This window comes from Acinonyx jubatus, chromosome B3, assembly GCF_027475565.1.
Source record: "Acinonyx jubatus isolate Ajub_Pintada_27869175 chromosome B3, VMU_Ajub_asm_v1.0, whole genome shotgun sequence".
Classification (NCBI taxonomy): domain Eukaryota; kingdom Metazoa; phylum Chordata; class Mammalia; order Carnivora; family Felidae; genus Acinonyx; species Acinonyx jubatus.
In genome coordinates this window covers 5217338-5234329 of record NC_069386.1, presented here as the reverse complement: position 1 = coordinate 5234329, position 16992 = coordinate 5217338, and the positions used below count along the sequence as shown (strand labels likewise).

Below are 16992 nucleotides of genomic sequence, written 5' to 3'. Positions count from 1 at the left end.
CAAGGGCCCACGTATGGTAACCTAACTTGGCTAAATTAAGAAAGAAAAAACAAAACAAAACAAAACAAAACAAAAAAAAAAAAAAAAAAGAAAGAAAAAACAAAGTCCTAGCAATTTCCTGAATTACAAAGAATTTAAAACTTTCTCATTTTACCTTGGTTTTACAGCAATTATCACAAGAAACATCTGGGTATTTCTTACAAAAATCAGGATTAAATCCATTTTCACCAAAGTAAGCTAAAAGCTGTATTCTCCTGCATTCTGTTATATTTTCACAGTAGTGCACCATACTATACAAATTGTTGAAGTGAGTCTCTCTTGTATGACGGTTTCCATCCTTCTCCACTGAAAGAGGTGAAGCACATAGTAAAGACACTTCTTAAAGTAGAAAAATAGAAGAAAACACTACCAAAATGTTTAGAATAGATTAATATAATTTTAAATCTTAAATGAAATAAATTACTAGTAGCCATTATATATCAACATAACATCATTCTATATTATAATCAACTGAATATGTTTATCCCTCAAATTTTTAGTTTTATAGGAATAAATGAAGATTGTCATCAAGCGTGGCTGAACAATTTTTTTTAAATCTTCGTTGTTCCCAACAATGAAAATCTGACTGAACTTTACTGTACTTATCAGACACTCATGTACTTGACTGCACGTCCAAAGTCAGCAGAGCATGGATGGAACTATGGTAGCGGGCCGCACGCCTCCCTGGGCATCTGGGATGGAAGCAGTTAAGCCAGTGGCTCCAGAACCGTGCTGAGGAGCCCCAGGATGCTGCGGTGAATACTGCGGGGTATTTTAAATGTCAGGGAAACACAGAAGTACCTAACATCTCCTGGCACCCCACAAAATGCTAGTCTGCAGGGCCGCTCCATGTTCATCTCTGTGAAACTGAAGTGTTGGAGGCTGTTGGGATAAAAACAAGTACCTCCAGAAAACCCGTGTGAAACAGGAAGTAAGGGTAGCAACATCTAATCTAATTTCAAGGTTTGAGAATGACGCACACATACTTACCATTGGCAAGCAACTGCGGTTAGTTAAGAAAGAAAATAAAATTTGTTTTTCCAGTTTACGAGTACTATTTTTTTCCAAAATGTTGCTAAGTGTTTAAGACTTTAAATGCTTATTAAACTGTTTGGACCTAACTTAATACAGGTTCTGTTTAAAAACACACATGGACACACTGAGTTTAAAAGTTTCATTTTTTCACTGAGAATCGTCTTGTTACATAGAGTGCAAGGGGCGTGGGCTTTGGGGGTCAGGCAGACCTGGGCCCCGACAGGGCGCTGCCGCTTACCGGCTCGCATCTCACGTCCTCGTCCGTGAAATGAGGGGAGAAATGGCAGCACCTGTCAGGCTTGTCGTGCAGCCTGAGTGAAGGGATATAATCAAGCAGTGAAGGTGGCAGTGAAGGGGTGCCAAGCGATGCCCTCTGTCAGTATCGCTACCACTGTCCTTCCACTTGCCCCCCATCCTACTGCTGCTGCTGCTCATGGGGGCTGCCGGGGGCAAGTTACAAAACCTTAATGAAGCTCCCTTTTTTGATCGGACAAACTCTGCCTCAAAAGCCAGGGACTATGAGCAAAAAAGGTGATACAATATTTGGCACGGTGCCTGGTAAGTGTCACATCCCATATGTAGTATCTCTGGCGGGGTCCGTTCAAAAGCAGTCTCAAAATGAAAACTTACTTAGGAAATACATTTAACTAGCACAACGTAATAGAAAAATGGGCAAAGGGCATAACAAAACTCTAAAATACGTATCCGCTTTGACCTGGCAAGTCTAAGTCTGGAAACGTATCCTATGTACACAAGCGCACAAACGCCCAAAGATACCCGTACAAAAATGCTCGATGTTGCACTGCTGATAACGTGAAAACCAAGAAATAATCTAGGTCTCTATTCAAAGAGGACTGGTTAAGTAGACCTGGAATAAACCGTACTAGGGAATTCTAGGTAGTCAAACCACACGTGGCTACATCTTAGCGTAGAATGAAAACAGTAAGGTCACTGTACGTCTACGTAGGACAGGCACATCCCACTCACATTGCAAAATACATGCATTTGGCAGGGGTAAACAGCAAATACAAAATACTGCTTATCTCTGATGGGGGGTGGGTGGGGGGTTGAGATAGGAGAGGGACATACGGGGGGTTTTATTTCTTAACCTGGTGGTACATGAGCGTTCGTTACTCCTTCCATTCTACCATTCTGCGTGTTTGAAATATGTGTTACATGCAAGGACGCATGCAGAGATTGAATCTGGAAGGACAAAGGAAACCAACAGCTGGGGTTCTTTCCTAGAGTAGAACTGTATACAAGCATGCTTTGGAAATTTTCTGCCTCATGCACGTCCATATACACACGCCTGCATCATTTGAGTTTTACATGACAAGCGTGTAATACTTGTGCAATAAAAGTGAACTGAAGTAAAATTTCCGTATCTACATAAACACTTCTAGTTTTCTACGACTATTTGAAGGAAACTGGACCAGAAGTACCACAATAGCAGGAGGAGATTACTATCACGAGGCTGAAAAGGACAGGATGTCTCTACAACGGGGCTTGACTTACTCAAGATGAGTCTCTTCAGTCTGGTCACATCATGATAGGTATAGAACAGCAGGCAGTGAGATATTTCCCCATCTCTCCCCGCTCTGCCCGATTCCTGGTAGTAACCCTCCACGGATTTAGGGAGAGACGCGTGGATCACAAATCGCACGTCGGGTTTGTCAATCCCCATTCCGAATGCTATTGTTGCACAGATAACCTGATGGGAGAGCAAAAGCTTGTTAGACTCATAACAGACTTAAAGACACATTTTAATCACAGATGCCTCTAAAAGCTCTATCCTCTATTTTACTTTAAAATGCACTCTATACAACTATCTAGTTTCTTTTTCTTTCTTTTTCTCTTTCTCTTTCCTTTTCTTTCTTTCTTTCTTTCTTTTTCTTTCTTTCTTTATCTTTCCTTCCTTCCTTCCTTCCTTCCTTCCTTCCTTCCTTCCTTCCTTCCTTCCTTCCTTCCTTCCTTTCTTCTCCTATCAGTAGAGAATCATTTATTTCAAGAGAAACTGAGATAATAAGGACTGGAGACAGGAGAGCATGAGACAAATACATGAGTGGAGAAACAGGTGAGGGCAAGAGTATGTGTGTGGGTACCTTTAGGGTAAAAAATAAGTACTTCTGTTCTTACGGGAAGTGATTTCCTATCTTACTTGTGTATCAAAATCAACATAAATATACTAGCCAATGTTCAGAAGGATTCTGTATCATCTTAAGGACTAAAGAGAAGCACAATATAAATTTTCAAAAATCCCGCTGGGTAAAGTGACCCCAGTCATCTTGACTGCTCTGGGGTTTGCAAGGAACAGACATTTAAGCATCCCTGCTCATTGCGGTCGTCAGCGTTGTCTTCTACTTGGGGGTGGGGTATTTTCTACCCAAGTCAGCACTCTTCTCCGCTGGGATGCTAAACACACGTCCGAAGGACTCCAGGAAAATGGCACAGCTGGGTTCAGGTACTGTTTCACGATGTGCTTTTTTCTTCAACTTTGACAGTAGTGAATGCGCTAAATGTCTTGATAGAGAAGGTCACATTTGGGAATATTCTTGGGATCAGTAAGACTTTGGACAATAAGCTTTCCCCTCACTGCTCCTCGATAAATTACTTCAACCACATCTATGAAGTCTTGCTTGGTTTTGAAACTTCCCACAAACTTAGTGTGATCAGGAGACCCCTAATTCACTTTCATGTGCTGCCCATCGAAGAAGAACACAGTAGATGGAATATAACTGATGTCAAAATAGTGCGTGTAAACGGGAGTTCGGTCCACATCTACCAGATACATGGCAGCCATTCTACTCAGGTCAGAAGACGTCTTAGAAGGAATATCATCCAGCTGCAGACAGACAGGATGCTCATCTCTCCCAAACCTGAACCAACGCCTTCTCTGCAGTACTTTTTATTGCTTGGTCTACTTCTTTTTTGCTAGTTAGCTTGGGCAACAGGAAGCTCACCTCGATATGATCCAAATATTCATCCTCACTGTCACTCTTTATTTGTGCAAGGCACCTCCTTCTCTTCCACTCGAGGACTGTCCTCAACCCCGACCACTTCTCCAAAAGGTTGGTACACTGGCAGTTCCCTTCTTCTACATCAAAAGCAGCGACCCTAACTCAAAGTAACCCAGGGGTTACTGCCTCCCAACTCTGGCAGACCACTTAAAAAAAATGTATAACAACAATCTAGTTTCTTAAGTTGGTCCCATTATTTTGCATGACTAATGTGAGATCTTCATATTGATAATTTGCAATTACTACTGAGACCCAAAAAGGTAAAGAGAGGCTCGTGTGGTGGGGTGGCAGGCACTTTCTCATGGATTTGGTATTGTCACATAAGGGGCCAGACTCAAGAGCAGTCAGTAACCTCCGAACGTGCTGCCACATCTAGTTCTCTTATGTGTTTTTTTTTTTTAATTTTAATTTTTTTTAATGTTTATTTTTGAGAGCAACAAAAAACAAGTGGGGGAGGGGCAGAGATGGAGGGAGACACAGAATCCGAAGCAGGCTCCAGGCTCTAAGCTGACAGCACAGAGCCCAATGCGGGGCTCCAACCCACGAGCCATGAGATCCTGACCTGAGCTGAAGTCAGATGCTTACCCGATTGAACCACCCAGGTGCCCCTCTCTTATATGTTTTTGATATGGAGGTATGAGGGGCACTGCCCACACAGCCATAGCACCGAGGTCATGGTCATGATCGGGTCGCTCAGGAGCTCCAGGGTGATGACCACTGCTAGTGCCTCTGATGCTTCAGGAACCGTGGCAATGTCACCTGTGCCCGTGTTTACCATCTGTTTTTCCCTAGTGGGAGCAGCTGATCAATCACACACCAGCTTCTTTTCCTCAACAGCTGATTTCAAAGTAAAAACTTGTGAAATTTTTATTGGAACTCACATGGGTAAAAGTCTGACAGTTGCTTACATTAGGGGGGAAAAAAAAGACTGGAGACCATGCATCGTGGCTGATGCAAGTTACTTAGGAAAACCAAGGTGACAGTTGAACTTCAGGAGCTTCAAAAATTGATTTTTAGTAAAAAAACCATTTTCAAGAATAACCATGGCAGTTGCAAATTTAGGGCTTATTAACCCAAAAACATTACATCTCCAGGCAAAATTATATTATACAAATAAAGCTGCGAGACCAGCATTTCAAAAGCAACCAAACTACCTGGTAGCCAGACTGAGGCCGATGCCATGATTTCGGTCACTGGGCACCAGGGAGAGGAACGGCACGCGGTAGAGTAGGCTGATAGCAAACGGGCGTGTTTGTCCACACTGGTGACGGCTGCGGCCTGAACTACAGGCTAGTCGTCCCCCCAGATTTATGGCACTTTTATCGAAGGAAATGTCCTTGGAGAGAGAAAGTCTGCCGGAGCCTCTAGTGGCTGAGAGCAGGTGGGGAAGCTGTGCAGAGTGGGGTGGCAGCCCACAGGCCCACAGGGCATGGCCTGCAGTGGTCCCACAAGTAGGGGGGCTCCCAAGGGCAAGTCTCCCAAGGTCAAGGTCTCCTGAGGTCGAGGGGTGGGCCAGGGGCAGTCTGCAGGCTCCCAGGGAGGTGACCCTGAAGCCAACTTCCCCTGAAAGCCTTTAGCCTTGTCACTGGGAAAACTGGCTTAGTCGAGCTGTTACTTCCTTCTTTATTTCTGTGTTGCTCTTAAAACGCCAGACTATAATAATTTCTTTGTGAAGAAAAACAATGAAGTTTTTATTCTATCTCACAAATCTAACAAGATCAAGGTTGTCCAGTGACTGTATTATTATACCTGGATGGTAAGGATTAGCTAGTCTGAAAACAAACAAAAACTCACCAATTTTTTAAAACCATATTTTTGATCAAAGTGTTTTATGTACATATCTACAAATATGTTACTGTGAATATTTATCCTATATGTAGAGATTTAAAGAACTTGAAAATATTTGGCTTTTTTCTCATCTATTTTTCTATTCAATTTTCTTTTCTTTTTTTTTTTAATTAAAAAAAATGTTTATTTACTTTTGAGAGAGACAGTGAGTGTGAGTGAGCGAGGGAGGGGCAGAGAGAGGGAGACAGAGAATCCCAAGCAGGCTCCAGGCTCTGAGCTGTCAGCACACAGCCTGATGTGGGGCTCAAACCCACAAACTGTGAGATCATGACCTGAGCTGGAGTCAGATGCTTAACTGACTGAGCCACCCAGGTGTCCTTCAATTTTCTTTTTTATGGTTGAGATCTCACACTTCTGGATTCTATTTGTCCCTACATTTTTCCATCGTTGACATTTGAACATTTTCAAATCATTATGAGATTCTTCACAAACCATTTTCAATGTCAGGAATGCTCTATAATGTACCCAGTCACTCTCTCAGGACATTTAGGCTGTTTATATAACACTATCATACAGTTAACAACATTGCAATAATCTTGTATGGTGAGAAGTGGTAAGTACAATTGTCAAATCACTCTGCTGAACTGAAAGTAATATAATATTGTCTGTCAGCTATCCTTCAATTAAAAAACAACAAAAAAAAATGTAAAAAAACAGCCATGTAAATTCCATGCCCATATTTCAGATCTGAGGCTCTTGTACAGTCTACAGTATTTTTTTCCAGAAAGGCTCTCAGGAGCACTGTAGGAAATTGCCTCTTACAGCATCGACCCCAACAGTTAATAGAAGTCTGCTAATACTAGAGGTGAAAATGGTCGCTCACTGTTTTTAAATTTGGATTTAATGATTGGCAAAGTTGCACTTTGGAATACATTTGTGCTTAGACTTTGCTGGCTCCTTTTTTCATTTTTTATTAAAAAAAAATTAAGTTTATTTATTTATTGAGAGAGTGCGTGTGTGAGTGAGGGAGGGGCAGAGAGAGAGGAAGGAGAGAGAGAATCCCAAGCAGGCTCCTCACTGTCAGTACAGAGCCGGATGCAGGGCTCGAGCCTGGGAATCATGAGACAGTGATTTGAGCCGAAGTCAAGAGTCGGAGGCTTACCTGACTGAGCCACCAAAGCCCCCTCAGCTCCTGTTTGATGTCTCTTGATAGCGTGGGGGTAATTTACTATTTGAGATTCATGTCTTTATCAAAGTTTTACACGCTCTATGGGATGTTTTATTTGCTGAAGACATTATTTCCCCAGTTTGCTGTTGCCTTTAATTTTGCTCACCAACACACACGTGTTTAGGTATTTGGGTTTTTAATCATTTCTGTCAATTGCTTCCTTTTGAGCTCTTTTTAAGCTCAGGTTCTCTTCCAGCCAGGGCTCCTACATTTAAAAATACCAATAGCTTTACTTACCTGTGATTCTGATAGGAGGATCCAAAACAATCCCTCCCAGCAGGTAAGTGGTACCTCTGGTTGGATCACCCTCCTTTTTTAATTTTTCAGTGCCTTCCTTGCCACACGCTATTTTCACACATTCTCCAGGTGAATTCTGGATTTCTGTGTCACTGATGTGTCTGTGATGTACTGCAAAGCCAGTGTTCATGTGTTTTCCTTTTCTTGCCAAGTTCCTTCGGTTATTTAAACTGGGATATTCTTCCAGGCAAACTTCAGAAAAAGTTTATCAAACGAATAAAAAAAAAAAACAAAAAAAAAAACCACACTGGAATTTTGCTGAAATATACAAGTTAGGGAGGACTGGCATCTGTGATTACTTCACTGACGATAAGGCAGTGATCCACTTTCTGGACTTCACAATCTGAAAGTGCCCTTCCGTTGTGTTCAACACACATGACAATGAGCAGGCTGTGAAATTCTTCAGTCCCAGGCTTCCCTTCTCTGATTCTGAAGACCGCGTGTCCTGCTTCTGTTATTTAGTGAAACAGTCTCAGGTCTGTCTGGTTTCTGTAGAGTATCTTATTTCTTTATCTTGGTGAATGTAATTTCTTTTAGCTCTTCGTTAATCGGTGAACTATGTCTACATTTACCCTTTCCCCCAGTGACACGGAAATACAGCTTTTAAATTTGTTAAATATTTCTTATGTACTCATTTAGAACACATCTGCCTGTTGTATCTGTATCCCAACTATCCTGATTTCCTTCTTGGACACACTGATTATTCTTAGGCGGATGCCCTGACACCAACAAATACCATTTTCCTTTTTTCCCCTAATTTTAATCTGTTTTCTTTCCTTCACATTTTCAAGTTATTCGCTACCTCATTGATGCAAATGTCTGCACTGATCTGAACCATTTGTGTCCTGATACATAATTCTATTTGTTTTGCCTTTCGTGCATTTTCTTATCTGGATAAATTTCATTTTTATTTGTGCCTTCATCTCAGCCTGTAATCTTCCTATGGTAGAGTGCTTCTGGTTCATATAAGTCAAGTCTTCTGACATCTTTCCAAGGACACTAGGCTAATACACTCTAAGATTTCTTCTGTTTTCCATTAGAAAATACTTTTGAGAGATGTTTTTCCTCTAAATCTTCAGGGTAATTTCCCTTTTTGTGACCTGAAAACTTCACAGGCTAAAAAAGTTATTTAGTTGTTTTCCTCAAAGTCATCCATGTTACTGAGAAAGATCTATCCAAGGCCGGCACCTGCTGCTATAGGAGATGCCTAGAGTGTTCTTAGTTGTCTTCCTCTTGATCCACTTGGGTGATAAATCGGTTATCTCAGAAATCTCAACACCATTAGTTATTATGGAAATGCAAATTAAAATCACAATGAGATGCCACTTCACATCCCCTAGGATGGCTACAGTAAAAAAGACAATAATGGGTAATAATAAGAAGGCAGAGACACTGGAACCTCACACGTTGCTGCTCAAACTGTAAAATTCTGTAGCTGCTTTGGAAACAGTTTGGTAGTTCCTCAAAAAGCTAAACGTAGAGTTACCGTACAACTAAGCAATTCCATTCCTAGGTACCCACCCGAGAGAACTGAAAACGTGTTCACACAAAAACACGTACACAGATGTTCACAGAAGCATTACATTATGCGCCAATAGCCAAAAAGTGGGTGCAACCAAATGTCTACCAACTGATGGATGGATGACAAACTGGGCTATATCCCTACCATGGAAGCTACCTGGCCACAAAAGAAATAAAGTATGGATACATGCTGCAATGTGGATAAATCTTAAAAACATTATGCTAAATAAATCAGTCACAAAAGAACACATACTGTATGATTTCACTCGCGTGAAATGTCCAGAACAGGAAAACCTATAGAGACAGACTAGCAGTGGTTAGGTTAGTGGTTGCCAGGGGCTGGGGGGTTGGTGGAATGGGGAGTGGCTGCTAATGGGTATGGAGTTTATTTTGGGGATGATGAAATACTCTGGAATTAGACAGTGGTGGTGGTTGCACAACCTTGTGAATATACTAAAAACCACTGATTTGTAAACTCTGAAAAGGCGAATTATAGCTGAATAAAAAAAAAAAATTTTTATTTAAGAAAAAGCAACTTTGGAAGTCTCAAAAAGATGTTTTTAAATTTCAGTCTTCTTTTGATGTTTATGGTATTTATTTATTTTTTATTTAGTTATGTTTATTTATTTTGAAAGAGAGAGGGAAAGAGAGCATGAGCAGGGGGAGGGGCAGAGAGAGAGACAGGCAGAAAATCCCAAACAGGCTCCACACTGTCAGCAAGGAGCCCGATGTGGGGCTCGACCTCACGAACCAGGAGATCATGACCCGAGCTGAGATCAAGAGCTGGATGCTTAACCGACTGAGCTGCCCGGGCGCCCCGATGTTTACTGTCTTTAAAGTAAAAACAATTTTCATCCTGTGTGTGCACGTTTGCTTGTGTCCTATAAAAGATCATTTCCTTGATTTGTTTATTATAGAAAACGTTACCTGGCAACCATCCTGATTAATCCACTTGTGCTGTACTTCATCCCTGGCAGAATCGCTGAGGCCGGCGTGATAAGCAAGAGCAGCAAGACCATCCTTCTGTAAAGTGTCAGCCATTGTGTCGCATTCTCGCCTGGAGAGGCAGTAGATGATCCCAGAGTCGTCTGCCGAGAAACCAAAACAGAGCTTTTATCGTAAATAACAACACAATTTTCATTGTGTTCGTAGAAATATGTGCACCATGAGCAGACCTCCAGGGTATTGCTAGAGTAGAGGGTGGTCACAGACGTAGAGTGATTCAAGCGACGAATTCACACGCACTGGAGAAGACAGGATGGGACCTTCCGTTCTGCCCCCAGATGACTCCTTAGGTGGGCCTGGAGGAAGCCCGGGCTCTGTTTCACACTGGCCATGCAGCGGGAAGGCACCCTTCCACGAACATTGTGGAAAGCGTGAGGCAATGTGCATCAGCCTTAGAAATGCTTCTGCCTTTTGACCCCGTTCCTTCTATGAAACTCATCTGGGAAATAAAGGGGTACCACGGCTTCTGCCAAGTTTTGTTTCTACTTTTGAAAATTAGAAAAACCTCAATGGCCACCATTAGGGGATTAATTAAGAAAGTATATCATGAAAAAAACTATACCGTAATTATTAAGTGGTTTCTAAGTTTTCTGAAGAACCCTGACGATGTTCAAGGTACAGGTACAGAGCGGGTTAAGGGTAGAAAAAGTGCACACACAGTACGCTAATGGAAAGAAACACACACAAACAACTGCTGGAGGGAAGTAAACCCCAGATGGTCCCGGCGACTTGTCTTGAGGTGACTCTTGTCTTTTGCTTCTTTCTTTTTGTTGCTTTCTTGGTTTCTTCAAGGAGCACGTATTCTATGTGTCGTTTTGAAAACCACAAAATGAGAGGCGTTAAAGAAAAAGCCCTCTCTCCGTGGCAGAGCCAAAGGTGCAGACAAAAACGTGCTATCTATATTCGCCACCCGGGACAAGGGGGTCTGGAAGGGAAATCACAGACGACTTCTTGGTCCACCTCTCTGCACAGTCTGATTTGCTCAAACGAACACGTACACTAATTTTAAAAACACGAACTAGAGGTGGTCACCAAGAACAATTCTCTCTGGGAAAGGAGCAGGGGGGTACGTGGAAAACTACCACGAGTTTTGCAATCTCTCATCTTAGGTAACAGAACTCCGAGGCAGACCCTCGGGAGAAGCCCCTAACACAGAGACTGCTAGAATCCGTACCGACAGGGGCCAGAGGAGAGACGCCGAAAACACGAACTATAGCACAGGTGTGTGTGTGGGGGGGGTCATCTCATATACTTCTTCTTAGGGCTTATTGTTATCAAACCAAATGGGATTTTACAATTTCCAGCAGTGAGGCAGTTGTGATTTGCTGTTCTATAAATAGCTAGTTAGTGCTACTGTCATGGGAAAAGCGATGTTTAACATGCACACACACATTCTATCGTGGTACCAATACCACAATATTTACTTATTACTTCTAGACATAATTCGTCACATGTACTCACGTGGGTGATGCTTTCTGATCCACTCTAAGCAATCAAATGCCACCTTTTTGGGTTTTTTCGGTAACACGTGGTATTTCAGATTATGTCTGTTAAAGCTCATGCTAAACCTAGAAGCCCCAAAGAGAAAATTTTGTTATTAAGAGAAAATATAGTTTTACTCACTTTTATACATCAAACACTGATTTTCCACAATGCGAACCTAATGATCAAGCCACCTGAAGCGGATGATGGTCCCTGGCAGCTTGCATTTACACGACGCTCGAGGGGAAGTCAGGTTAAGTGTTTGCGGAGGGGAACGGTGATAGGGAACAAATGTCTGTGGGACGAGATGACAAGGAATCAGGAGGGCTGTGGAAGATAACACGTAGAGAGGGCAGGTGAGTCAGGAGCCCGGTCCCTAAGACGAGGTCAATTATAAGCAGAGGTGGATAAAACTGAAAAATCACAGAGAAAACACACACTTTAGGCCGCCAATGTTCCCAAAATTTGATGGCGGACATAAAGAGCTGATTGCAGGGCAGCAGTGGGAGCCAAAGCCCTCCGGATCACGGATCGCTGCCCTGTGCTCGGCGTCCCAAAGGGCATGGGCTGATTCTGACACACATGTGCCCCCTTTCTCTGCTGGCTCACCTGCCTCCTCCCTCCTGCTTCCTCAGGGGGCTTTTCTCCATTCTCTCTGCTCTTGTATCTCAGGCCCTTCTGCCAATTCTTCCCCTTTGTCTGTGAATATGTTCTAGGGCCACCAATACCCCCAACAGCAGAAGCTTCTCTTGTCCCTGCGCTCCCCTGCGGGTGGCACCTCACCTCTGCCTTGCCCGCCAGTGGCAAATTTCTCAGAAGACACTCACGCCCCCAACCAACTGACCACACATCCAATTTCAATTCTCGTCACCTCCATTCTGGCTTTTGCCATTACCATGCTACTAAGATTGTTTTATCTAAGCTTTTAAATTTTATTTTTTTATTTTTGAGAGACAGAGTGACACAAAGTGAGAGTGGGGGAGGGGCAGAAAGAGGGAGACACAGAATCCGAAGCAGCTCCAGGCTCTGAGCTGTCAGCACAGAGCCCGATGCGGGGCTTGAACCCACAAACCGTGAGATCATGACCTGAGCTGAAGTCGGACGCTTAACCGACTGAGCCACCCAGGCACCCCCCGTATCTAAGCTTTTATTTTTTATTTATTTATTTTTTTAACTTTTATTTATTTTTGAGACAGAGAGAGACAGAGCATGAACTGGGGAGGAGCAGAGAGAGAGGGAGACACAGAATCCGAAACAGGCTCCAGGCTCCGAGCTGTCAGCACAGAGCCCGACGCGGGGCTCGAACTCACGGACCGTGAGATCATGACCTGAGCTGAAGTCGGACGCCCAACCGACCAAGCCACCCAGGGGCCCCTAAACTTTTAAAACTAAAGAAAGGTGAGGGGATTGTTACGGGGTCCCGGGCCCTGCAGGGACTCCCCCACTAACCCAGGCTCCAAAGGATCAACTTCTTTGGTTTTAGGACGAACGAATGACTTCCATGTGGGGGGGCAGCCGCATTCCTGACGGGACCGCCCTGCAGGTAAGACGGCCAGGGAGCAGTGGGGCTGCCTGCAGGGGGTGCGCTGGTCTCCGTTCAGACCTCATTCTCCGGCCCCTCTGTCACTCCGTGTCGTCGGCATCGTCCCTGAAAGCCTCCACTGGCACCGACCGTTTCAGGTCCACGGGCTTGCTCCCTCCCTGCTGAACCCTCGAGTTTCTCTGTCTCCTTCTCTGCTTCCTACGCTTGCTCCTGCAGTGGGGGCCTCTTCCCTCCTCCCCGCATCGCCTTCTTTAAGCAGCACTGAGTGTCGGCCCTACCGGCCCCGACTCAGGCTTCTCCTCACACTTCTAAACCGCCGTCCAACTTCTTTCTCAATCAGTGGTCTGAAACAGGGGTACGCGTACCCCAATTTCACAAAGATCTTCTAAAGGTACATCAGCAAAGACAACAACCGCAAACGAGTCAGTTTGCGGGTCCTCCATTTGCACATGGACTATCTCCCGAGAAGACTGATCTGAGGACACTCCTGTGGCCGAGACACCCTGCGCGTTACCCCGGCCCCACCTGCCCCCTTTACGCGGCCGTCCTCTCACTTTGTAAAAACCGACCAACCAACCAACCCTGCTCTTCACCTGTCCTGAACTTCACGGCCGCGCACTGGTCTGGCGGTAAAAACCTCCAGGACACCACACGGAGCAAACTGAATGTAGTGAGGGTGTGCAGGTGAACTTTTCTTTAACCAAAGTACTAGAAACCCTTGGTAGGGCTTCATGTCTTGTGAGGGCTTTCCATATTTGTGTTGGGAGTAAAGCGTAGTGCCCTTGGCTGCTGTCACAGGATGCAGCACTCTGGGAGCCTTGCAAGACTGCTGCTAACCGGCACTTTGAACCTGCCTCTTAGGCTGTTCACGTGCACAGAGCACGGAGTCCTCCCTTCTAGTGCTTGAAATGGCCAAAGAACGGGTGGGTAGTGGATCACAGCGGGGGCGGGGTGGAGGCAGGAGGCAAAAGACTGCCTCATCCATGGACTGTTTTGATCGTTCTCAATTATTTATAATCACTGCCACAGCAAAGGAAACCACAGTCCTAATAAAATGATGGCATAAAAAGAACGGCCCGGAAGTACCAATGATGTAGATAATGTTAAAACTTATTTGAGTTACTCTGGGCGCAGACTGGGAATGGTGCAGGAGCCCCGCCCCCCCCCCACCAGCATGACGCTGACATCATGACTACCGTCAGGAAGTGTCTTGTTACCTACACTGTAACCTGTAACTGCACAACAATGGTTATGTATTTAAAAAAAAAAAAAGGAGCTCGGGGTCAAAAAAGAGACAAGAACAAGTAGAGGTGGAATCAGAACCCACTTATGCTGCCGGTGGGGATGTTTGGAAAAGTCTGGCAGTTCTTCAAAAGGTGAAAATCAGGGATACCGTACAACTGGGCAATCCCACTCCTGGGTACAGACCCAAGAGAAATGAAAACAGGGCCACACAAAAACCTGTATGTGAACAGAGCGATCTGTAATAGCCCCAAATGGAAACAACACCAGTATTCACTAACAGATGAAGAAAATGTGCCGTACCCAGACAAAAAACAAAATTACTCAACAATAAACTCTGAAAACATTGTGCTAAGTAAAAGAAACCACTCGCAAAAGACCACAGATCACATGATTCCATTTATATGAGATATCCCCAAATAGACAAGTCTATAAACAGAAGGTGGGTTAGTGGTTGCCACGGGCTGAGGGGGCTGTGAGGGGGAGACGGGTGAGTACTAATGGACGTGGGTTTTTGTGCAGGGTGATGAAAACGTTCTAAAATTGATTGTGGTCATGGCTGCACAACTCTGAGTATACTAAAAACCACTCAATTGTGCACTTTAAATGGGAGAGTTGTATGATACATGGACTCCCTCTCAATAAAGCAGTGATCAGAAACTGGCACATAATCTGAAAAAGTTTTAAGACCTGTGACGTAATTGAAAAAAACTTAGAAATGTTTAACTAATTAACTTAGTCAAATTACTAAAAGTAATAAAGTGACATGAGATTAGGAAATAAAGTTGCAGACCTCAAACTCAAAACCAAAACAAGAATCTCTACTGCAAAAGGACTGCCCAAGTCCAGCACATGGGCCACTGACTAAATGCAGCAGGTGCACCATGTGCTCTGATGAAAATGTTAACAGTCTCCTCGAGTTTGTCTTATTGGCCTGTTGGAAAATGGGATGTTTGGAATTTCCAAATATTCAGTTAGAGACCATTCCCATCAACTAAAGAATACGTAAGTGAATGTGGAATGCCCACACAACAGATCATTCAGCCATGAAAAGGAACGAAGTCCTGATATATGTGGCAACACGGATGAGCCTTGAAAACACCGCTCGGGGGGAGATGATGGACACGCGAGATGGGAAGAATGGGAAGTGACTGCTGATGAGTGCTAGCTTCCTTTTTTGGGGTGACAGAAATGTTCTACACTTAGATATGGGGGGTGGTTGCACACCTCTGTGAAAATACCAAAACCCTACTAAATTCTAACCTTTAAATGGGTGAATTTTATGATGTGTCAAGTATCTATTTTTATTTTCTAAGTAGGCTCTGCTCAATGTGGGGCTCAAACGCATGACCTGGAGGACACAGGGTCACATACTCCACCAACTGAGCCAGCCAGGCACCCTGACTGTATCTCAATAAAGATTTTACTTTTTTTAAAAAAAGCTTGAGATTCCATTGTATCTTCACTGAGGGAGTACTGATATCAACTGACATTAACATGGTAACTATGATTAGGTCCAGGGTATCAAACTCCTGTCATTTTAAGTGATGTGTCGGGAAATGGCATCAATTTGTGCTCAACCTCTAGTTGCTTTTGAAGCTGAGATAGTTGTCATGGGAATGTGCACTAAATAGTTCATGTGAACTGAGAAACAAAGACAGACTCTTCCCTTTAAATAAATGGAAATAACTTTAATGCAGGTGATTGGTTTGGCAATGAACACTGGCTTGGCCAATTACGTTCCAGAGTCATGTCCCGGTATCTGAAAGAGCTAACTGGCAGCCACAAAGTTCTGGCAAGGCTGTTATTTAAAAGTGTATCATACAATAAAAACACACGTCAAAATGTATTAGAAAAGGCCTACTGAAACTAACAGCGTTTTGATTTCCCCAACTCTTCCGAATATATTGGATACAAGACTCGTTTAAGTGAAGGAGGAACAACAACATGCAATGGTCATTAGATAAATCTTGGTAAAACTTTTTTATAGTATGTTTCCCAGAAAAAGTAAAGTGAGTAATGATCTGACTTATTTCGCCAGTCAGAGAGTTTACAGGTCTTTGCTTCTCACAAAATTTAAAGGACCTAGTTGAGTTGTCAGCTGACAGATCATAAAAGATAATTTTTGATGACAGATCATTATGTAATTTTGGCATATACGTCAGAAAAAACTCAAATAATTGAGTGTCGCTGCTAAAATAAAATGCTTTCCATTCCCATCCACAAGTTTACGTGAATAACAGTTCTCACTGCTTACATCTACGAAAACAAGAAATATGGACGGAGTCAATTCATCCACAGATGTATCAGCTAATTGAAAAAATGTCTATTCTGATCAGTTATATATAACTAATCATTATAAGAATTCAATCTGGAAGAAAATTTTAGTATGGGAAATTTAAAAGCAACTTTTCATTTATATACATATATTTGTATACATATTTTTCTTATAGGTATGATAAACAAGATTTCATGCAGAAAAATATATCACCTTAGGATAAAAATCTGTGAGGAAAACTGAAGAGAAATATGAATTCAAAGAGGAAGAGGAAAGATGTAAAATATCTGTTAAAGATATTTTTAAAGACGTGTAAAATTAAACATTTTAATGTGTTTTGTGAGTGAAAGTAGGTATAAAATTGCTATTATATTTATATTCTACTGGATACATTTAAAAGGGCTAGGTGACAATTTTATTGAAAAATGTTATTTACAATAGACCTCATTCTCTTTATTTAAAACTCGTGTTGAAACATTTTTGGTGTCTGGTTAGAAATATACGAGGGGTACAGTTT

General features: G+C 42.9%; 1 protein-coding gene and 1 pseudogene across 5 annotated transcripts in view; both read right to left on the bottom strand.

Moving 5' to 3' along the window:
• The window catches only part of BLM (BLM RecQ like helicase), an 87759-nt gene that overhangs the window by 19920 nt on the left and 50847 nt on the right, over window positions 1-16992 (bottom strand). For all 5 annotated transcript variants that reach the window (XM_027068139.2, XM_027068137.2, XM_053223517.1 and 2 more), the window contains 4 exons: window positions 11392-11498; window positions 9853-10013; window positions 2590-2785; window positions 155-345 (listed from right to left, as the gene is read on the bottom strand). In XM_027068139.2, the coding sequence (XP_026923940.1) occupies window positions 155-345; window positions 2590-2785; window positions 9853-10013; window positions 11392-11498 (655 nt within the window). The remainder of the gene's footprint in view (window positions 1-154; window positions 346-2589; window positions 2786-9852; window positions 10014-11391; window positions 11499-16992) is intronic.
• Window positions 2991-4501, bottom strand: LOC106965888 (thioredoxin-like protein 4B; annotated as a pseudogene).